This window comes from Rhipicephalus sanguineus, chromosome 7 (genome assembly GCF_013339695.2).
Source record: "Rhipicephalus sanguineus isolate Rsan-2018 chromosome 7, BIME_Rsan_1.4, whole genome shotgun sequence".
In the NCBI taxonomy this organism is placed as follows: Eukaryota; Metazoa; Arthropoda; class Arachnida; order Ixodida; family Ixodidae; genus Rhipicephalus; species Rhipicephalus sanguineus.
Genome location: NC_051182.1, coordinates 172,403,674 through 172,427,364, shown reverse-complemented (window position 1 = coordinate 172,427,364; position 23,691 = coordinate 172,403,674). Strand labels below are relative to the sequence as shown.

At 45.5% G+C, this 23,691-nt stretch overlaps 1 protein-coding gene across 2 annotated transcripts in view; it reads left to right on the top strand.

The window, feature by feature from the left end:
* Positions 1 to 23,691, top strand: part of LOC119400542 (thiopurine S-methyltransferase-like) — a 164,220-nt gene that overhangs the window by 45,363 nt on the left and 95,166 nt on the right. Inside the window, exons 6-9 of one of the 2 annotated variants that reach the window (XM_037667604.2) lie at positions 3,183 to 3,260; positions 5,499 to 5,584; positions 9,969 to 10,013; positions 11,324 to 11,769. In XM_037667604.2, the coding sequence (XP_037523532.1) occupies positions 3,183 to 3,260; positions 5,499 to 5,584; positions 9,969 to 10,013; positions 11,324 to 11,424 (310 nt within the window). In that variant the 3' untranslated portion in view covers positions 11,425 to 11,769. Of the gene's footprint in view, positions 1 to 3,182; positions 3,273 to 5,498; positions 5,585 to 9,968; positions 10,014 to 11,323; positions 11,770 to 23,691 lie in introns of those variants that run through there. The other variant, XM_049418115.1, reaches the window with a different exon arrangement.

The window sequence follows — 23,691 nt, the reverse complement described above, 5'->3', positions numbered from 1 at the left end:
TCTGTGAGAGGTGCGAACGCGTGGTTCTGGAGTTTAGACAACCGTGTCATGACGAGCCTATAGCTGAAGCCTAGCAACACTTCAGAAGCAACCAGATTAAACTTCAGAATCGTCCAGTCCCAGTGTTTCAAGTATTGCGAGGCGTTCACTGTTTATTTCTGTTCGTATGGAAGTATCGCACGCATACGGAAGTTGCTGTGTCGAATTTCAATATTAAGGTCGAAGTTAAAAGAGCGTGCACCATTGCATTGGCGCGAGAAATGTTCGACCGACGAAGATGCCACGCAGCTAACGCGCCTCTTACCCCTATTCACAGACAGATGTTCGCAAGTCGTCTTAGTTTTCCTGACAAAAGAAAAATACTTATTTCTAGAATAGCTGCGGAAATGCTCTCCGTATACTGCTTCCCTGAAAGATGCGGCACATAATTTCAATTTCCTTGGTGTTCGGGCACATGCTCTAATTACAGCCAATCACAAAAGTTTGCGGGGCACGCAACTGCGAGCCAAACTGTCTGTCCGAGCCGCCTAACAGTACGCCACCTACTGCCGACCGCAGCACTAAGCCGGAAACCAGTATTCTTGTTATTCACTGGCATACCAATTTTCTACTGCCGCGCAGCGCATTAATTGTTCGTTGTGCTTACACAAAGCGCGCATATCAAGTATGGCCGTCAACAGGCCCGTAGCCAGGGGGACGGGAACTAGCCGCCCCCCCCCCCTCCCGAAATTTTGGTGAAGTAGGTGTTTTTACCAAAAGCAAATAGTGACAATTGGTGTTTCTCTCATATAGTCAAGGTTTTCCGGAAGTATCCCCCCCCCCCAAAAAAAAAATCCTGGCTAAGGGCCTGGCCGTCACACGTCCACTTAAGCAGCAGAATCGAAGCTTTGAGGGCGTGCTTTGGGTGGTGTGCCGTTGGGTAATCAATTTTTGCCGCGCCTGCTTGTGTGTAACCATCGCTGTCAAATTGGGCGCCGTGCTAAAGGAACCCTAAAATGTTTTCGACGAATGTGTACAAAGGTATTACACCTGTGAAGCAAGTCTTAAGGATCATTTGCAGACCAATTTAAGTTGTCTGCATCAGGCGCCTAATTTGTTACAAGGCTTTACACATGCGAATTGCTAGAGATCGAAGCGCTAAGCCGAACGAGTTTTCGATTTCCTGCCTCCATTCTGATGCCGTTCCACAAATGTTTCGTTAGACGTAGCACCGGCGACCGATCTGATTAAATATGCCCGCTATACGTCACTGAGCCTGCCGCTGATAGTGAGAGTCGCCTGCCTGTGTTACAACGTGTTCCGTGTTGACGTGAGTTGCGTGACCGTGTTTATCTCGAGGTTTCTTTTCTCGGAAACCATAAATTGTCCTAGCTTCGTTGTTTCCTGCATATGTAGTGATTGGTGACTTGTAAAGCTGCGGCATTTTAGGGGGCATGTGAGGCAACTTGGAAGCGGAGTCGCTTCAGCTCCTCGTTGCACTGAGCTTCCGGCTCCCGCTATCCAAGAAACACCAGGGTCCATGCGTCTAGGGTTGTAACTACACCCCACTGTCTACACCTCATTGCTGTAAGATCGGGCTGTAACTACACGCCATTGTTCTCAAATACTTTTTGTCTGTCGACATACTCGGCATTTTCGAACTGTCGGCGTACAGAATAAAATGGAAAAGGCCTGGTAGTGTTGTGGAACCGGGCGGAGCAGCCCTCAACCACACCGTGATCTTAGCCTTCGTCGAGCGCGCTGCCGGCCCCAGCGACTGCTTTGCGACGACTTAGAGTCCAGTAGGAAAGGCAGTGCTTAGAAGGGGACGCACAGATAATTGCCCGTAGCTGCCTTGATACGTGTTGCGCCAGTCAATTTTTTCTGCGAATGATTTGATGATGATGTAGCCTAACAACTCACAAAATTTCGAAATCCATTTTAGGATCCCTCTAAATTCGAAAGGCTAAATTCGTGAGTAGTGAGGAAAGAGTCAGGTCATGGGATTAAGGTAGAGCTGCTGTCGATTGATGCTTATGTAGGAGAAACGTCGCAAAGAGGCTGTCAGCAACGCGCTCACGCGGTGCGTAAGCGCGTGCGATTGAGTCTGCATACCTGTCTCGTATAGTTCATATACCTCGAATTGGGCTGGTAACATTCACATAAGCTTCAATGACAGTGAACGCTGCTTTGCAGCCGCAAGCTGCGAGACTTGGTCCATGAATGGATTAGCCCTACAATTATGAATGACGAGCCTGTTAAAATCTCAGTGTGCCGAGTTAACATGGCCTAAGCTGAATTCTGTAATCTAGATTGATGCCGGGCTATCGGATTATATATGGTGCTTCCGCAACTGAGCAGAAAAGCGGCAAAGACCAGCTCTTGACCTCGCGCCGTCTTGTGCACTTTGATTAGAGTTGCATTTTCCTTGATCTATCATTGTTGTCGCCATTCTCCTCAGCAGTTCTCCACAAGAGTGTGAATACTGGTGTAAATAATCATAACGTGTGATAAATTCAATGGATCATAGCACGAAAACGACAAAAACGAGCTTCTGCAGCTTCATTCGTCAAAGTGTTGTAATTTCCAGTAACGACCACGAACAGGCGACAGTATACATCTCAAGTAATATATAGTACTGATTTTCCTTTCGTTGCGGTACTCGAGATAAAAACATGGCTACCGGTGCAATAAATGCGATCAAAACGAAACTGCAAAATATGTATTCCAACTTGTCAAAATTTCGAATTGTCTTTGCGCATGCAACAAATGTTCCTTGCGTAGATTTCATCTCCGCCGTGTCAAGATAGCGATTATTTGCTCCAGTTTTGATGCATCGTTGTATTTTTAAAACTTTTGTCTTGTCCAACTCCAGGGATAAGAAACTTCTCACAATCCTCTCACATGTTGAAACAACTGATGTGTTGGTTTGTGCTCATTTGTATCAAGGATCGTCATGACAATTATCGCAATGCTTTAAGTACAGAAACCAAGAGAAAATAAAAATAAAACAGTTCACAAGGCGTGATACTGACATGTCAAATTCGCAAGTAACAATGTAAGATGCGCAAGACGAACGAAGTGCCCCCTGACGAGCGTATTTATGTCATTGTCAATTCTGTTACGCTTGCTGTTCTCGTCACGCTCCTATTCGTTACATTCACGTCACGCTTGTTACGCTCCTGTTTTCATCGGCCTTCTAGTTCCGAACCAGGAAAAATGGATGTGGTGTTCGACCGGGCCACACTGTGTATCATGGAGTCCCAGGAACATCGGCTGAGGTACGTCACGCTGTACGAACTACGCTAAAGTTTAGGACACAAAGTAGAACATATCGGTAGAAAATTCGTGTCACTGAAAGGCAGTCTCCTCAACACAGCAGAACGTCCCTGTGCTACCTCACCGTCGCAGTCGTTTCATCGTTGCGTTCCTTCTCATTCGACACACCCTGTCATTGAGGCGAAACTATCATCTGGGTAGAGTCGTGATCACGCCTTTGTAGTCACTGTAGCCACTGAGCTAACTTACGCCATAATGTCGCCATCACACCAGAATGCCCATTCTAGCCTTCCCACGTTGTCAATTCCACACCACCTTCTTTAACGCCCGCCAGTGAAAACGACGTCAATAGAGCGGTATTGTCGTAATTTTTTTATTTCTAATTAAATCGCTAAATCTTGTCGTCATTCATTTGTGTTCACGCCCCCATCCCGATGTGTTTGTCGTCGCACGGCTGAAGTAGCGCTGTCGAGTTTGGGTCGTTGCCATCAGTCCAGGGTGCTTCAGCAGGTGTACGCAGACGAAGATACCGCACAGTGTTGTAGGTAACGAGATGCTGTGCCCATTCACTTTTACCTTACACACGTTAATGAAACTTCGAATTTCTTGAAGCACATATATATATTTTAACACAGAAGTGTTTTATGCAGGGGGTCCATGACGGCTCCACTGACGTATTTCCGTCAGGATATGACGTTGTAAAATATAGACTAACAGTGGGCAAAGAAAAAAAAAACCAGGAGAAAAAGTTCCGTCACCGGGAGTCGAACTTACGACCCCTCGATCCGCAGCGCGCAGCGCGAGACGATTCGGCCACGGACGGCACGTTCTTTGCAATGCTAACGGCGAGCTATCTATATACACGATTTGCCGGTGGCTGTACTCAAGAGATCTGTGTTACAGCGTTATCACTAGCGAGTTGGCGCGAAGGGCTCGAAGAGCGCGCTTGAAAGGTCGTAGCCGTCGCGACGAGCGCCCGCGTCTACAGGGCGTGGTCGCTTGTGCGTGCGCTTATCAGGTGATCGCGGTGGTTCGTACGTCTTGCGTTGAGAGCACAAAGGTCACTTCGCGCGCTGCAGCGGCCGCTTTTGTGAAAGGAGCGCGGTGCTCACGCGGAAATAAGTTACAAATGTGACAGTTCGCTCTCATCCTGTGTATGTTCGTTCCGTGCGTCCTTTCTACTTGAGCAGCGCGTCGCAAGTTTCGAGCTGCTTGCCGTTCTTCGCGTGACATTACAACTTGTTGTTATAGCATTCATTCCTTCGCACTTGGGGCGAAACAATGCGCAACAAACGCTCAACTACGTCTGTGAAGACACATTTCACTTCAGTGTTATACCGATTCCTATGACAGAGGGATCAGCCATGCTTTTTCTGCAGCACGTGGCGCGTCACCGCTATTGCTTAATCTGTGATCATGTGAGCGAGAAAACAAAATGCATTTTTCACACATTACCTGTGAATAGTAAGCTACAAAGAGGTACCCGCTCATATTTTTCATTTTTTTGCATTTATTGACCCCTAAGGGCCCGAGAACGGGCGTTACGTAGGACGGAAATACAATACTTTGTTCAGCAAATACACGGAAAAATAAAAATGCAATAACAAGCAAACATAACGCAAATACACTGTAAAAAAAGCAAACACAGTTCAGTAATGCAAGGTCGGGTAGAGTACAATAGTTGCGATCTGTATATAGTACCATCTAGCAAAAAAATTACATAGAATAAATGAAAATCTGGAATCAGACAATACATATAATACATAGAATAAAAATACATAAAATAAATGAAAATTTGGAATAGACAATACAGCTAGTGATGGAAGGACTGCTCAGTAAGGTAGGATAGTAGGGCTGATTAGAAACTAGTTATTTCTTTCATGTTTGCAAGAACTGCCAGCGTCCCAGGTCCCTGAACTGGTACAGCGCATCAGGGAAATGACGAAACGGCCGAGCCGGCCCACACAAAAGGGCGGAGCGCTTGCCCTTTTGTGACGCGCTCTGCCGTTTCGTCTTTTCCGTGATGCGCTGTACCAGTTCAAGTACGACAAACCAACTTGCCCAATCTCCAACACTTGTGATCCCAGATCCAATATAATGCATTCCACAATTCTTTAGTCAAATCTTGTAACCGTAAACGCAGTACTCATGCAGGGAAATATATGCTTACCTGCTGGGAGTGCCGTAGTGACGATGCACTGTCATTTCTGTGCTCAATTCTGAGTTCCCTCAACATGCAGGTACATGAATCTGATGAACACTTTGCTGGCACCAGGGTACACCTACCTCCTAACTACCTTTAAGCACGACGATGAAAGTTACCAAGGTAAGTAAGAATGTATGCAATAAGTGGCTGACCGGTATACGAGGATAGTGGCGCCGCAACTAAGGTAATTCTTGCGTCATTCTATTATAAAGAACCAATGGTGCCTATGTCCTCATAGGCAAGCTCTACAAGAGTAAGATATTACATGGATACAGTAGATTCAATAAAATAACACACGGCCAGCTGAAGCAACAACTGTTAAAAAAGTGAAGTAAGGTTGAACTTTTTAGTTATGACATGAAAATTCATAAATACTGGTACGTGGAAGAAAATATATACATCGCGTATATTTAATGGCGCAACTCGTACAACGCTGCAAATATCCAACAGCATTACGCTGTCAACTTTGACATCGTAATTACATGCTATCTTCGCCCGCGACATCACTCGTCGGGGATAGAAGCGTCGTCCCGCTGCTTCTAGCCCAGGTGGATGATGGCGCCTCAAACCGTATTCGCTGGTACAGCTTAAGACTCCAAACATGAGGTGCGCCACTTCTAAATGTGGCAGTCGCCGACCGATAAGATTCAGCGGAGCGACCTGATATTTGACGTTAGTGGCTTTTCGTATGAAGTGATAGGGGCCAAGAAAAATGTACAGGTGTCTAGTTTATATATACAAAAACGCTACGCGACCACAGAAACGCCAGTGAACCCGGAGGGAAATGCACCGTGTGGTCTCGGGGGTTATAACCAAAATTTTGGTAAACTTCTGAGACTAATAAAAGATCCCTAGCCACCTGATAGATGTCGCGGCGGTCGATGCTTCTGCATCAAATTAGGCTGTGATGCCCACGGGTAACGGTGGGTCATAACTGCGGAGTAAGAAAAACATTAATAAGTCAGCTTTGTGGTGTTGCGAAGAATAATAGGTAAATATTTTAAAAATCAAGCATATTTCTCTGTCGCGGTGGCTCAAAGACGCAGAGAGTAAGCATGCTTATCAGGTTACGGTGCGTCCGTTTGTTTCATATTGTACGCTGTAGTAAACCTGTTTTAGGTTGAACAGGAACGGAGGAGGTCGTCCAGCACTTTGGATAGGATAGATCCGCCGTGGTTCGCGAAAAAGTGACGAGGAGCATCGTGGCGCAGCGTACCGTCATGAAGAACAAATCCGTTAAATTAGTAGTGCAGCTCATTGGGAGTGTTCGTATGGCGGCGTACACCCGCCACGGTGGCCTAGTGGTTACGATGCTCGACTGCTGACCCGTAGGTTTCGACACCAAATCTCGGTCGAGGCAGCCGCATTTCGATGGACGCGAAATAGTATAGGTCCGTGTACTCGACGTAGGTGTACGCTAAAGAATCCCTGCTGGTAAATATTTCCGAAGCTTTCCACTATGGCGTCCCTCATAATCATATCGTGGTTTTGGGACGTCTAAACCCAATCATTATTATTATACTTTGACGGCATACCGCGCTGCACAGTCAGTATCGACTGCAGTCCCTCTATAACCGGGCGTCACATGGGGATGATACTAACATGTGGTCTAACGCGGAAAAACGGCTCATTCTGTACTTCAGCGGACTGAATTCAGCCTATTGAAATACTCTATGATCCATTTGCCTCTCGGAGACTTAAGCCTACCAGCAGAAAATACCTTAGGCGGCTTGCGCCTCTTGTAGAGGTCACATGCCGCAAATCACTGTCGCGCAGTACGGTAGAGGCCAGGTCACAAGAGTAACCGGTGCATGCCGTTACACGTTCGCCACATAACTAGTTGTAAGGCAATTTGTGCACCATGAATCTGTTCAAAAGCATCCGCGCAGAGAAGCGCAGGAGCAAAAGCAAGAGCACGGCACCATCAAGGTAGACGTTTTAGCGATACAAGGTGTCATTGTAGTAGGAGCTTCTGGTGTTTTACGTGCCAAAATCACCATATTATTATGAAGCACGCCGCAGTGGGGCATCCAGATTCCGACCGCATAGGATGCTTTAACGTGGACCTAAATCTAAGCACACGGGTGTTCTTTGCGTTTCGCCCTCACCTAAACGCGGTTGCCGTGTCCAGGAATCAACCCCACAGCCTCAAGCATAGAGACGCGACATTCTACGTTCTAAGCTACCACGTCGGGTAAGGCGTTGTTGTAAAGCGACTAACATCTGTATGGAAAGGTGTAAAGTGCAGACTGTCTGTTCTGAGCGGCAAAGGTAGGTCGCGGCGTTGTTCAGCAGCTATGTGAACGAAGTTTATATTGGACAGGTTCAGACACGTAGCGGCAGCTGATACATATAACTTCCGACCGAAATAGACCACCAATGCAATTTATAAAAGCCGCGCCCACTTTTAATGTCTGTCATTGTTTTAAAAATTACTACCGCTATGGTGACTCGAAGATGAAAGCCTTAGTGACAATCCATCAATACTAAAGCGCAAACTCAGAATCCCACTAGCGTTCCGACCCATTGTGCCTGTCGTGCCTGGGTTTCGTGATTGTCGATCGACCTCTGGCAATCCATACTTCTTCGGACTGCCAAACGATGCACTAGGCCCTGGCTCCGCGTCTTCCACTGCGCAACTTTTCCACGTAACTCTCACCTGCCATGAAAAAATCCGTAAACAGGGGGTGGGTGCTCGAGCCAACGTTTCGACAAGTGGACTTGTCTTCTTCAAGGCTGGGACTGATTTCCTTAGCTATCGTGTGTATATGGTTCGTGTTCTCTCCAAAAGAGGGGAGAAGGGGTGGGGAGGGGGGGGGAGGGGGAGGAGGCCACCGCGACGACCGGGTGAGTATAAGGAACGCGGGAAAAAAAAGAAAAAAAAGAAAAAAAAGAAAAAAAAGCGGGGGGCGGGGGGGGGGTTGGGAGGATGTACGTTTCACTGAATGATTGTCAATGGAAGCACGTGGCATTTTAACAATAGTACGTTCGAAATGCCTAGAAGAAGGGATTAACTCTCATTCGTTTTCGTTGTGTATGTACCATACCGAATAGATTCAAGAGCCCCCTTAGAAACGTTAATGCCTGCTGGCTGGAGTGTATTGAACTTGTGAATAAGGTATGACTCTGTATATTTTCTGTCTCTTGGGGACCGGAAGTTTGACTGAAGTATGTAAAGTTTGAGATCTTCGAAGTTGTGACCTGCTACATTAAAATGCTGTGCCACTGCTTTGGGTAACTTTTTCGCTGTGTCCGCGCGATGCCCGTTTAATCTAACATTAACAGGTTGTCCCGTTTCGCCAATGTACCGTTTTTGACAATATGAACATTCGATCATGTAGATAACATTTGAACTAGTGCAGGTAAAAATGGACGTAATCACTTCCGGTGCTTTTAACTATAACGTCATCTTGAAGGTGCTTACAAGTCTTACATCTTGGACGAGAACAAGGTGTTATGTGGGCAGTAGAATGAGGGTTTACGTTTGCGTGCACTAACATGTCCTTAAAATTTTTATTGCGGCGATACACGACCTTTGGTACTCCGGGAAACGCTTTTCTAAGGTGCTCGTTGCTTGCCAGTATTGGGTAATACTTACGGAGGATATTATTTATGTTTGGTAGCGCATTTGAGTATTTGGTTATAAATGCTGGCGGCTGGTTAGGCTGTGCTACGGGGGCCCTTTGAGCTAGTGATGATTTCCTATCTAGTTGACATGCTTCGTTGAAGACCTTGTTTAGAGCATCATGTGGGTAATTTCTTTTAACTAAAGTTTCCTTTAGGTTGCTTAAGTGGTCAAGTTCAAACAATTTTTCTTAACACACGCAATATATCATTAACATGTCATTAACATATCATTATCATTAACACCTACCAGTAGCATGAGTCGAACGAACCTCACATTTTTCACGCTCCAAGCAGCTGGCGACGCTACGCAGAAGCTTTTCATGACATTTGATGCGCCAGGGGTCCACCTTCTTCATCGTCTTCGTACCTCATCCGCTTGACGCTTTCGCAAAGACAAAGTGAGCCGGCAGCTCCCGCGGCTCCAGCAATGCTAGAGAAATCTGTTCATTGTCTTTCCTGTGATATTTAGGGAAACTTGTGATCTTTCCCTGATCTTTGCCGCGATCTTTTCCCGTGATCTTTAGTGCTCACTTCGGCTTTCTGTTCGAGGCCACATTAAAAGAAGCGTGTGCCGCTCTCATGTTAATGATATATTGCGTGTGTTAAGAAAAATTGTTTGAACTTGATCTCTTAATTACACAGATGCAAGATAGCTTCATTCAGTGTGTACTACATTCATGGCAGCCGGGCGACTGATTTATCGCTACCATAACATTTTTATTACAAATGCATCTTATTGATGAACTTGTCCCAATCACTGTAGAGTTCGTTGCTGTTACACGAACTCGGTTTCAGAACACGTGTGCCATAATATAGGTAGCTCCAGAAATGATACTGATGTGTCCACATTCGAACATTTTTTTGTTGTTTGTTTCAGCTTTGCCGAAGAATGTCTCGGATGATAATGTCAAGCAACTTTTTGGTAAGTAATTTTATAAAAATGTTTTCGTTCTGACCTGCGAGCCTGTCAAGTTTCATACATATGAAACATGGAAAAATTAAAAAAAAAATGTACACATTGCCGCGGTGTCTTCTGCGGGAATTTTTTTAAACTGTTAACATGTAACAAATACCCGAGTACGCGCAACAGTTCGTTAGAATAGCCGTAACACCCGTTAAAATAATTTTTCTTAAAGCAAGAAGATCATCCTGTTCTAATGAATTTTGGCTAATAATCTCGTGATCAGAAAAAAGACATTAAACACGCATACAAGTAGGAAAGGTCTGTGCAATTACGAGCACAACCGTGTTAGCAATGTGCACGTGTTTGCACATTTTCCTGCGATTTGCACTAGCACAGGCAGAACAAAGCGGAAACAGCGCAGGAGAGTCAAGATGACGCATGTGCACTGCGCAAACTTAGAAAGGCAGGATTGATTCATCTTTCTACAGTGGCACTTATATGATAGGAACGTCATAACCAACGTATAGAGTACTGATAAGCTGATATACGAAAATCGGCCCGCACTCTGACGGTGCTGGTTTGAGCCGCCTTTGAGGGATTCGTGATCATGAAGACGTACTACATGATGCACCGAATTTGTCATCCTGATAAATTATTATAGATAGGTGTTCTACGCTATAATGCAGAGCTTTAGTTTACCTTGCCAAGCCATGAAATGGAAACTTGACATGCGCCCGTTTGTAGCACGAACCTACAAGCAAATCCGCACGGATTTGATAGAATATGAAGCTTCCTAGTTGTCAAAAGATGTTGCCTGGCCCGGGTATCGAATCTGTGAGTACGCCTTTTGGTACCGGTCGCTCTTGCATTAGGCCTAACCAGGATGGTACGACTTGGCTGTGCGAGGGCGAATTATTCTACAACCCGAAGCACATGGACCGTAAATATGGCACATAAGTTATTCGGAACCCCGCAAGGTGGAGTAAGGTTATAACAGGGAAACTAGAGGTCCTCCTGTTTTTAGCTTAAACCCAAAAGTGAGATGCAACGTAAATTTGCAAACACGTCACTTCCACAATTACGTACAGTAATCAACTCATTAGCACATCCTTCGTAGATTTTTGTCTTATGTGATGATTGCGCCATGATAGAAGTCCATTAATTGACATTTGCAATCTGTCCGTATTGCTAGACTACGGCCCCGTCTAAATCTTCGTTCTTCTTTAATAGCTCCAAAAATGTCCAATTATGGTCATATGCACTCATTACAGTATTTTTTTGCTTAACGTGGCAAGAGCGGTTGGCTATATAAATCGTTTTTTTTTCAGGCACTGATACCGTGGTAGAGAAGGTGTGCGAACTGCGGGAAATCACTGTGCAAGGCATGAAAAGTCCTCTCATTGAAGTAACATGGCGTGTTACCGGCTAGCCATGTGGACCTTTTTGTTTTTTTTTTTCTTTTTCAGTTTGCGTTCCTTCAATATTCTACTGGTTGAAGGCTCTGTGCGCACCCCCCTGATAATAAAAGGCCTGCGCTACATTCTTCAAGCACAGAAAATATGAAATAACCATTATTTAATAACATCAACGACATCTTACACGCCATTTACTACGGCAGCTTCGTGCGCAATAAAAATGCGGTGCATTTATTAGTGGTTTCAATGCGGACTCTTGCAAGAGTGCACGCGGCTGCAATGATTTTTTTTAATTGCCCTCCTCATGAGCATGTTGTTTCTTCTTATCGAGTAGATGGCGTGAATACTGTACGGGTCTTTTTTTTTCATACCAACAAGTTCCAAGAAAAGCACCCGCTACGCGTTTATTCATCTTCGGTGTAGCCGCTGAGTTCCCAACTGGACAAGCAAAAATGCACGACGAACGTGACATGTGGTGACACCACGACCTGTCACCTTGCTCGTGTCTTTTTCTGTGTCCTGCTGCTAGCGCTGTAAATACATTGAATGGAAAGTTCATGTTTGTCGACAGAAATGCTTAAGTTGGCGCTGAAATGACGTAGGTCACACAGGGAGGACGAAGGCATGCTTAGTCATCTTCTTAGTTCAAAGTGAAGATTTTAGACACCTCTTGAGAACAACATAAATATAGAAAAGCACAAGACGAGTTCTCCCGCACACAGCTCGCTGTTTTTTTTTTATACGCGCGCTCTTGCGTATTGCGTGTTCGTTGTCTATTCTAACTTGTAAATTTTCTCCGCCTCTCGTCTTTCCTTCGGCTCAAAATACGGGAAGTCTCGTGCGCAGCAGTGCTTAGCGCTTAAATGTCCCTCCATAAAACCATTTGCTGCTTGCAAATTCCGAGCGTCATATTTCCTTATGCGTCAAGAACCGATTGTGCATCACTACGGTGCAATGGCGCGTGGCCTTTTAAATGCTCAAGAGTTTCCCCTTAGGTAGGCTAAAGGTGAATAGCTTGCCCCCTGTTTACCTAAATATATGAAAAATGTCTTTATAAACATGCCTCAGAAACAAAAATGCGAGCATGCGTACTAACAACAAACTAGACCCGCCCACGTATAAATGCAGAGTACTAGCCACGAGGATTTTATTCGTGAGTGCTGGTTGGACTGCAATCTAGTCCAATAAAATCAGCCCAAGTATTTTCAAGTGAATAGCAAATGTGTCCCAGTGAACCAGCCTACCGTCAGCACGACCTTAAACACGACATGAAGCGTGGAAATACAGGTTAGGAGCAAATTGTTAAAGTATGAAAACGAGGCATTGCCTTGGAATCAATTTGGGAAGGATTTTATAGCGTACCCCACGTTGCCACGACGTCTGTTTCGTTACGTGGGTTGTGCTTCGCCGTCAGGAGAGCCTCCGACATTATATACAGCACCTTTAACCACCGTATTCTCGATTTTCGATTCGATGTTCGTCCTTCAAAGCAGGAACGATCGGCACTGCCTTGGCAGGTGCTGCTGAGGTGGCAGAGGTGTTCGATAGCGCAGAGAAAGTTGTACGTTATAAGGCGCTTTTTGCAAAGACTCGGTCTTCATGAAGCTATAGTCACAGACTGTCTCTCATAAAAGTTCTGCTTTGAAAGAGCTTCGCGAATCCTTAGACGAGCAATATGCACTGAAAGGCCGGGCCACCATTACGCTGAAAATAACCCGGCCTGCATTGGGAGTAATTACAACGGCATGCCGCACGTGCTCCAAAAAGAGGGCAGCAGACCCAGCCGAGCCTGGACGCGAAGTCATTCAAAATGTCATGTCTAAAAGCTCGCTTTCATAAAATGACTCATGTTACACGGGTGCTGTGTTGTTGCAACGAACGAGCCGAAAGTTCAGTTTGTTCGATTCCCAAATAATATTCCTGTTGTTTCAGGGTATCTTACAAATTCTGCAATACATTCGGCGGTTCTCGATACACAGAGAAATAGCATGTAAGCTGCACTTCGCGCGAATGTGGAGAGGCTGAGATAAAGTGGATAGCGCCCATCAGGATCAAATGTGTCCTCGAAAAACATATTGATTCGAAGTAGGCAAGGTGTGTTCTTTATAGTTGGAGTGCGCTCTTCGCGATGGCGCAAAACGCAACGCTGTCCTGTTTTCCAAGTGGCGTCGACGTTCGGATACCATTAATTCTTAGTTCTATATGCAGGCGCGTCACGAATATCTTTCATTTTTAGTTAAATATCGATTTCGAGAGTCGCCTTGTTTTGTTTTGCACAGAACGCACATAAGCTAATATGACGCACGCACTACATTAATAAGTTGCTGCCCCCAAAAAAGACCGTGAAGCAGAAATTGTGAAATGAGGAGATATTTTGGAGAGCTGCGTTCGGTGCCAGCGAACATTTATGTTTGAAAACTGCGAGGGCATGAAGTGTTACTTGTCATGTGCTGATTTCTTAATAGACCAACATATATATATATATATAAATATATATTAGAGCGAAAGCATTCGTCAGATCATTTCAACGGCCGTCTTTGGCGCCGTTGTTGTCCGCCGGGAATAGGTTCGATCCGCGGCCTTCTGCGTGGAGCCCAGTATGCTACCACTGGGCCATGCCAGTGCTTGAAATGAATTTGTAAAAAGACCCTATACGGGGCTTCATGTCGGGGAGGAATTACAATAACATATGTTATAAAACGTGGTAGAAGAGTAAAATAACTGGTCGTCACACGGCGCGAATTCTGTAACCAGGCGTCACACACTGCGAATTGCGCAACGAGTGGGTTGTAGAATGCTTCCAACCCATTACAGAGGGCTGTGCCATAAAAAGATAGAATAGGTATAAAAGAAAGGCGGGAAGGTTAACCAGGGCTGAGCTCGGTAGGCTACCCTGCACTAAAAAATGCCCATAATGCTTTAGAGGTGTTTAGCGGGTACCACGGTTCTCCGCAGAATGACGAAAAATGGCATAGTGGCTGCTTCCCTACTTCACAAACATTATGATTTATAGCGTGGTAGGTTCGTCGCAAGTGCACTTGTATTGGTTGCCAAGGAAGCCCATAAGCCCGTGATCCATTTCTTCAGGGTCTCAATTAAGTTATTTCCCTCTCTCTCCCTTTATTTTCTCACGTTAACGTATGTTATATAGCTTGGTGGGAGAGTGAAATAGCGACCGGGCGTCAAACAGCGTAAATTATGTAACTAGTGGGTCGTTTAAAGCTTCCAACCCATTACAAATAACTCAGCCATAATTCTTCATCGTCATCAAACGTCGCATCAACAAAGCCCACATAATGCCTTACAGATCTGTAGCTGGACCCTAGATTATCCGCAGAATGATGAATAATGGCGTAGTGGGTGCTTCCCAACTTCAAAAAATTATGATTTGTGGCGTAGTGGGTACCTTGCTGGTGTACTTGTATTAGTAGCCCCAATAGGGTTTACAACGGGCTCTAGAAATGCCGCTCTTCGAGCTTTCGCTGTGACTGGGCTGTGCTTTCCGGGCAGACCTAACGTTTTTTTTTGTGTCTTCTGGAGGGCCACAACCATATATCGGCGAAAACTTGGAGCTCACTCAGACTCACTCAAAAAATATATTTTGCTCTGCGGTCTCACTTGGACTCAGAATCACCAAAATCTTCCTCAAGCGGACTCATTCGGACTCAGACTCACTAAACATTTTCTCAGTTGCACTCAAACTCAAACTAAGCGATGTATTATTCAGCTGGACTCAGGCAGACTCAGAATCACGGCTTCGCCTGAGTGTGTGTGTTAGCCTGAGTGAGTCGACTAATCTGTCCGTTGGCGTAAAATTAGCTGTTTCGATCATGGTGTCAATCCTCTTTAACGCCAATATCACTCATAATCGGGGATCTACGATACGCCTATTGATCTTGTACTTTAATTACGAGTTACCATCGTATATCAGTCCAAGGGACATTTTCAAGAAATGCGCGACTCACACGAGATATTCTTATCAAGAACGTCCCATGAAAGAGTTTGCTAGGGAAGGTCATGGACCCTTCCTCCTAACCCATGCCTCTTATTAATAAATACTGAAGTGGCGCATGAATGATAGTGTGCTGAGATGTGTGTTAATAGACTTTAGTATAAAGGTAAGCCGATATAACGCTGATAGTGATGCTGAAGATGAGTAGATAAGGACCGTAAGTCGGCAACAAAAGGTGGAGCTCACTCAGACTAACTCAAGAAATATACTTTACGCTTAGGGCTCACTCGGGCACAGACTCACCAATATTTTCCTCAACTGAACTCACTCAGACTCAATCAAACTTTGTTCATCGGGGCTCACTCGGACTCAAACTCGCCAAAATATTACTGGCCCGGACTTACACAGACGCACGGCCCAATCTGAGTCTGAGTGAGTCGACTCGTGAGTGAGATCACCAACCTATGGCAACAACTCCCATGGTCCCTTATGCATTCGCCTACGTTGACTCGATGGCAAAAGCCATCTTATCGTTCTTCTCAGTCGATATATTCCTCCGCACCCCGCCCCCAGCGGAAGCTTTCCTCCACCAATGTGGTTTTGCATTGCCTTTAGGACCGGGTGTATCACAAGCTTTGTGCACCTCACCTGGTTTAGCACTGCCTCCGTGATCAGCCCACCTATGACCAAGCGACGACGTCATGTGATGACGTAAACACGTGACAAGTTCTGGTGACGTCGTGATGACGTCATATGATGCCGTCATCACGTGAGTTTCTAATCACTCGTGTTGACGCCGCTGACGCAAGACGCCGGCGGTCACATTTCGCGCTTGTGAGGCAGATAAGGCTTTTGCCTTAAGAACGATAATCACCACTTATCGAATAGTTTTAAAGCTCTTTCTGGAATAGTTACCTCAATTTAGAGCACCACATCGTGCCTCATGAGTCAATTACATCAAACACTAGACAGTAACATTATTGTACATTACAGGGCGGTATTTTAGGTTCGCCCAACGCAATAAAGTAAAATTGCACAACAACATCGCTTGAGCTGTCGCGATTTCCACGTACTTGACTGACTTGCTCTGGCTGAAATGTTATTTGCTGCTGCAATAGTTGGACATTCATATTTATCATTTTCTTACGTAAGCAACTGCGGTGCGAGTAGGGCCAACCTTGTACTTGCGAAGTTACGATGCTTCTGCAGGCTCGGGCGCGTCTTATCATTCAAGATCTCCCACGAAGAAACAGAGCTATCTTGACGATCTAAGTGTAGAGTCAAACATGGCTACTCTGCCTCAAGCTTCGGCCAAGCCACGTGGACGAGGTAAGCTACATGCCGATGCATGTCGCCATACAGGAGACAGCGGCTTGATAAAATACTCCTTTGGCGAAGTAGGCTCCACATGCGATAAAAAACATTCGTACTTTGGAAAGCTGTTATATACCTTCCTCTTGAGAGATAGTGGTAGACTACCATTCATGATTTGATAATGCTTGTCGAATGAGCCCCATCCCATTATTATTCTTCTAGTTATTTCACTCTCATGGTTCGGCTGCGCGGTTACTACCTGTCCTAAGTAGACGTACTCCTTTACAACTTCCAGCGTCTCGCCACCTATCGCGAAGCGCTGTTCTCTGCCAAGATTGTTCCACATTACTTTAGTTTTATGCATATTAATTTTCAGACCTACTCTTCTACTTTCCGTATCCAGTTCAGCAATCATGAGCTGTAATTCGTCTCCCGCGTTACTCATCAATGCAATGTCATCAGCGAATTGCAGGTTACTGTGACACTCTCCATTAACTCTTATCCCTAATTCTTCCCAATCTAGGGGCCTGAAAACCTGTAACCAGCTGCATCTTACCGGTACTTACCTACGGAGCAGAAACCTGGAGACTTACAAAGAGGGTTCAACTTAAATTGAGGACGACGCAGCGAGCGATGGAAAGGAAAATGATAGGTGTAACCTTAAGAGACAGGAAGAGAGCAGAGTGGGTCAGGGAACAAACGGGGGTTAAGGATATCATAGTTGAAATTAAGAAGAAGAAATGGATATGGGCCGGCCACGTAGCACGTCGGCAGGATAACCGGTGGTCATTAAGGGTAACTGACTGGATTCCAAGAGAGGGCAAACGCGTGAGGGGAAGACAGAAAATTAGGTGGGTAGATGAGATTAAGAAGTTTGTAGGTATAACGTGGCAACAGAAAGCGCAGGACCGGGTTGATTGGCGGAACATGGGAGAGGCCTTTGCCCTGCAGTGGACGTAGACAGGCTGATGATGATGATGATGACGACTTTGGAATGACTTTCGACGAAAGCGCATGTGTTTGTGCTAGGCCGGAGCGTCAGCTTCAACCCGTCGATTCCATCGCAGTGGTTCGACACTCGGGCCCGGTCACCCGACTCTGTCCAACCACAAACACCGTCTCCACTTTCCATCTCTTCTTCGCCCCCGCGCGCGGCATCTGGTGCTTTGACCTCTTTTGCGCAAGCATCAGAGTCCTCATCGTCATGTTCCACCACAAAACACACGGGCACTCACGGTCATTGGTGCACACATCACACAGGCCCACATTTAAGTATCTTGTTCCCCAACAACGCAAACAAAAGGCGAACCATGCGCGCTTCACACTGGGGCACAATGCAGTGCGCGCTGTAACACGATCTCTTCACCACATAACATGAACACGCGAGTCTAAATACGGCTAGTATTGCGACATACGGCTTCTATGTCCCATTAGTATGTCCCAGCATTTTCAACACTACGGATGTCCACCAGACAATCAACTATAATTTGCGATGCTGTGCAGACAGGTGAATCAACACCTCCCAAGGAAGTTCAAACTATGTTTGAACTTCCATGTGAGGTGTTGCTTTTTTTTTCTATCCACAAGATTGAAAGTGCGCACATTTATAAGTTAAAATACATAAACAGCCACCGGTTGTTGGCACACAGCACACAAGTTATCGTTGCACTTGCTTTGCAGACAACCGCACTAGAGACGCACGTCTGTGCCTCCGCGTGAAGGTACTCTCAAACAAAGCACATGCACATAGGCGTATCTACCGGGGAGGCAAGGGGGACTCTAGCCCCCCACTGAGAAATGTTAGGGGGACGGAGCCCTCCCCCCCCACTTTCGACAGTGGTTATTGTCGACTGCAGTCTGGAAAACTATTAAGTCAGGCAAAGTTTTACTTGACGCAGCAATGACGTAATTATGCAATAAAATTTGTCCAACAATACTGCTGTGACGACTGTCCTCCGTGTGCCATGACCACGCACTGTAGGCTACCTGCGATGCGGGCTGCCTATTCCACGCTTGCGCGCCTTGCGCTCGAGCATTGCAGAGGAGGCTATCGCTCAGAAGGGCTGTATAACAATATAAAATTAGCAATCTGTCATGATTTTATTTTGTTCTGCCTGGCCTAAAATTTAAGTAATCGGCGACACAAATAAAGGCGGGAACCAGTAAACGTTTTATAGCCCGATCAAACGCTCTCCTTGTTATTGAAATTCAGTTTCTTTCTTTGAAAATGAATAGCATCGCCACTGATCTATATCTAAGTTGCTGTGAGTTGATGAGGGTGCAGAAGTGTACCATCTTTTAGTTCTGCCTAGCCAGGACAGCTAAAATATATTCCCACTTTAGTCTCCGATTAGCCTGCTTCACCTTGCTTATTATACGGTAGCCTGCAGCGATGGCGGCGGCTTGTGACAAGGCAGTGGACTCGAGCACATTGAGAAGCCCAGCTTTCAAGTTTGCCCCGTAACTTGATATACCTCACCAAGGAGATGATCAGCCTCGACGGTTTTCTGGATTATGAAGGCTGCCCAACTGCGAAGGATTGTGTCTGTTCCTAATTATGTTTATTTCTCCCTCTACCTCTCTGTCAGCAACGATGAGTTCACAGAGAAGTTGTACATGCGCGAAAAGAGCTCAACAGCGTTATATTACAACTCAGAGTATCTATTATACACAATTACACACGAGTCCATCTCGCCCGCTGCTATAAGCAGCCGCTGCCAATGTGATTGGAAGGCAGCCTTCTTAAATTACATTTAGAAAGAGACACTTCTGGATATTCCGAAAAAACAAATGTGTTATTGTTCAGCACAGTAATGTGCTGCTTATTGAGCATAGAGCATTTTAACGCCGCGAGTTTTAGCATACTTGTGAAGTCGCGTAACAAGGAGGCTATTTTATAGCACATTGAAATTTTTTGACGAATAGCGAAGAACGAATGATAAACAATGCGCCGTATTGAAAATAGTTAATTATATTTTTACGCAGTCATGCCTAAGTGGTAATTACGTGGTGGATCACTTACGCGTCATTTGTGGCGGCGTTTACAAGCAGGTCCTGTGAGGATGACCCAGAAAATTTTTACCAACCTTAACAGCTAAAGACCTTTACGGAAGCAAACAATGCGGGGTAGTGTAACGTTATAATCGCAATTTTTTTTTTTCAAGGAAAAATGGAGCTTACAACAGTTTACGTAGGCTATTTACTTGGAGGAGCCGGAGGGGGAGAAGTAAAGGGCCACTTCAACCGCTTCCCGTCCACCCCCATCCAAGCTGGGAAAAGTAGGAGGGCAAGGAACGACACCTAGCATATAAATTTGTAGTCAGTTATAATCATACAGTCAGTTATAACTATACACAACCAGCTCAATGTGATTTCCTTAAGTTTTAATCAACTGAAATTGGTCTTCTTCGCAAGAAAGACTTTATATTAGAGGGCTCTAACAGTAAAGAAATTGGCACTCGGCTTATCCTGAAGACTTCTGCGAAGTACCTCGCGTTTTCAGCCACATGTTTTGTTTAATAAGTGAGAAGTTAAGGTACAAGAGCCATAGCAGGTTCTTCATACTCATTGTATCTACATCGCCAAACTAAAACTGGGAAGTTTGCTGATGCAATGCCCAAATGATTAGGTGAAATTTCGGTGTACTTTCTAAACTTCATGATAATATTTCCAAAATGTTATTAAACACTGCTGTGTTGTCGCGGTATAGGGCGGCGTAGCCTGCACAATCTGTTTGTGCAGATTCTTCCCTGATCTAAAACAAACAGTTTTAGAAAAGCAATTGATGCTACTATAGCGCAAAGTTCAGAGACGAGGGACGAAAGAACACCACACATACAAGCGCTTTTGTGTGTGGTGTTCTGTCGTCCCTCGTCTCTGAAGTATTTATGAGTGTTTCAATAATTAACTTCATCGCATAAACGTTCTGCTGCTCGAAATAACAAAGTACCCTCGCTGATCCCATGAGAGGTATCTGATAATTTCAGCGCTAAAGAAGAATTCGCCTTGAAATTTAACACTTGTACATTTAGAAACGTGGCGATATGGCGGCGCCCCCACCGATATTTAAAAACAGTACGATACATAAGAACTTAAACGCTAGTTACCTTCAACGAAAAAAAAAAAAACTTCAGGCCTGCGCGGAAAACGCAGCCCAGTAAAATCGAAAGCTGTAAGAGCGGCATTTCTAGAGCCAGGTATAAACTATCTTGTGGCTACTAATAAAAGTACCCTAGCAACGTACCAACTCCTACCAGAATCATAATTTCTGTGAAGTTGGGAAGCGCCCTCAAGGCCTTCATTCGTCATGCTGCGGAGAAGCGAGCCACCATCTGTAAGGCATTACGTGCACTTTGTTGATGAGACGGCTGATGACAATGAAGAGTTATGGCTGAGCCCTTTGTAATGGGTTGGAAGCTTTGAACGACAAACCAGTCACTTAATTCGCATTGTGTGACACCCGGTTGTTATTTCACTCTCCCGCCACGCTATATAACATACGCTAACGTGAAAGAGAGCGAGAGGGAAAGAACTTTATTGAGACCCTGAGGAAATGGATCATAGGGTCCTTATCGGCCTCCTTGGTACCATAGGAGAGCACTAGCGAGGAATCCACTACGCTATAAACTATCACAGTATTTTCGTCATTCTACGGAGAACCATGGATACCGCTAAAAACCAGTAACGAATTAGGTGCACTTTGTCGATGCTCTGGCTGATGACAATGAAGAATTATCGCAGAGTCCTTTGTAATGGATTGGAAGCGTTCAAAACCCACTCGTTGCGCATTTGCATTGTGGTGACACCTGGTTACAGAATTCGCGTTGTGTGACGCCTACTTGTTATTTTACTCTTCTACCACGCTACATTACAAATGTTAATGTGTCTCCTTCCCGACATAAAGCCTAACAGTGTCTTTTAGGGGCGAAGCTCCTTATAGCGGCACCCGTTCGTCCCTCGTAGCGTAGTATGTAACCAGTCTTACGCTTTGACCTGCAAGGTGGTGCCGGTGGGAGATTTTTCCTGTGCGTTGTTGAACAATAAAAAATTCGCAGGCGTTAGCTAAAATCCTACTTCTTCTGTCTCTCATTCCATTAGCAGCCATTCTTACCTCCAAGTAGTGCCTGGTGAGATTTCTCCTGTGCGTGATTAAACAATAAAAAGTTTGTTCAAAACGCCGGTGATTGATGAAAGAAACCAACAAAGACGCCAGATGTTTTGTAAAAGCAAAACGAAAGAACGCCAGATGTTTCTAAAGCAAAACGAAAAGACGCCAGCTGCTTAACGAAAGACGCCAGATGTTTTTCTAAAGCAATGGTTTTCTAAACAATGAAAATTCACGAGCGTACATGTAAAATTAAAGTGCGCTGCAAATCGTCATAACTCATCGACCTTAGTATAAACGCGCCCGATCTCACGTCGGTGATGATGTACTGGGCAGAATTCACGGAAGATTCACAGTTTACCGATGAACATCCGCAGCTTCGCCCACTCATCATCATTCACTCCGTGGATATGCTGTGATTTTTTTTTTTTGCCAATTTTGAAGCACCGGCTTGGCTGTGAGTTTCAATACTGTGCTTCCACGCGGAAGTCACAGGTTCGAACCCCGTTCCATCCTGGACATTTTTTATTTCGTTTTTCTTTATTTTGAGTGACAGTGGTTCGGGACACCGGCGGCGGCCGCAGCGGCGGACAACTGCGGCGCCAAAAACGACCCTTGTTGTGATCTCGAACAGCTTTCGCTGTAAAAGGACTGGGTTTTTTAACACGTACCCAATTTTTTAAATGTTACATATATGCGAGTCGTATCCTAGACGCCCTCTCGCCACTCCTCCCTGTGCCCTTTATATAAGCTTTCTCACCTAAGAAGCTTTCGACAGGCTGGCAATGACGTAATCTTAATACCAACGTCGTTCGGTTCGGACTACCCCCATTGTTGCCGTTGTCGTTGTGCGGTGAATATGTGAGCCCGTGACTGGCTGTTAGTTAGCATCGCTGTCGTAGGACAAACAAGTAAGACTCACTCATCTCGAGACGACCAGTTCCATTCGCGACCACTGCGGCCGCATTTCGGTGGGTACGAAATCCACGAACAGCCGAGTGCCTAGATTTTGGTGCACGTTAAGGAACACTAGTTGTATGAAAATTTTTACTGGAGTCTCCCACTACGGTGAGTGATATTCATATCGTGCTTTTGAGAAGTGAAACGCCAGAAAGTTAAAAACATGCACTGCATCGATCGCGCAGAGTTGGAACACTGGGTGTATTACCGCTACGTATTGAAGTACATGACTGTATTGCAGCGCTGTGTATTTTCTTTCTCGCTCTTAGCTTTTTTTTTCTAACCACAGAAATGAGAAAACACTGCAACAAATAACAAGCACAGAAATAATTAAGACTGGTCTTCATTCCCTATCATGTTGCTCTGTGGCCTCATGTGGTGCTCGAGGCTGTCTGCCGCACACCTGTGCACTGCTGTTTTCTGTGTGCCGCCAGTCGGCACGCTCTTTGTTTAACAGCGCAGCTGTATATGCTCGCCTTAGCCCCGTATAGCGATTGTCTAAAACAAACTTCATGCAGGCGCGCGCTTTCTTCTTTTAGATGCGAAGTATCTTAAGGCGGAGCTCAATCCGGTGGTGGTGGTGTGCGGCGTGACCACCCTTACTGCGCATGCGCATACCTCTCCGCACACCTCCTCTCCACTCACCCTTTCCCCTTCCCCTCTCCACTTTCTTTCTCCCTTTCCCTCTCCACTTTCTCTCTCCGCTTTCCCTCTCCCCTCTCCCTCTACACTTTCCCTCTCCCCTCCCCTTTTCCACTCTTCCTCTGAAACGCAGGCTAGACATGCCCAAATTCTCTCCTGCGCAACGCCGCGATGAGCTCGAGCGCATGCGCGTCCCCTCCTCTTCTCCCTCCTCTCCTACGCTGCCCCCCTCTCGCCCACCTGTCGACCGCGTTCCCCGCTCACCCTGTGAGAATTAACGGCCAGGCTAGATGGAAGATATGACGCGCG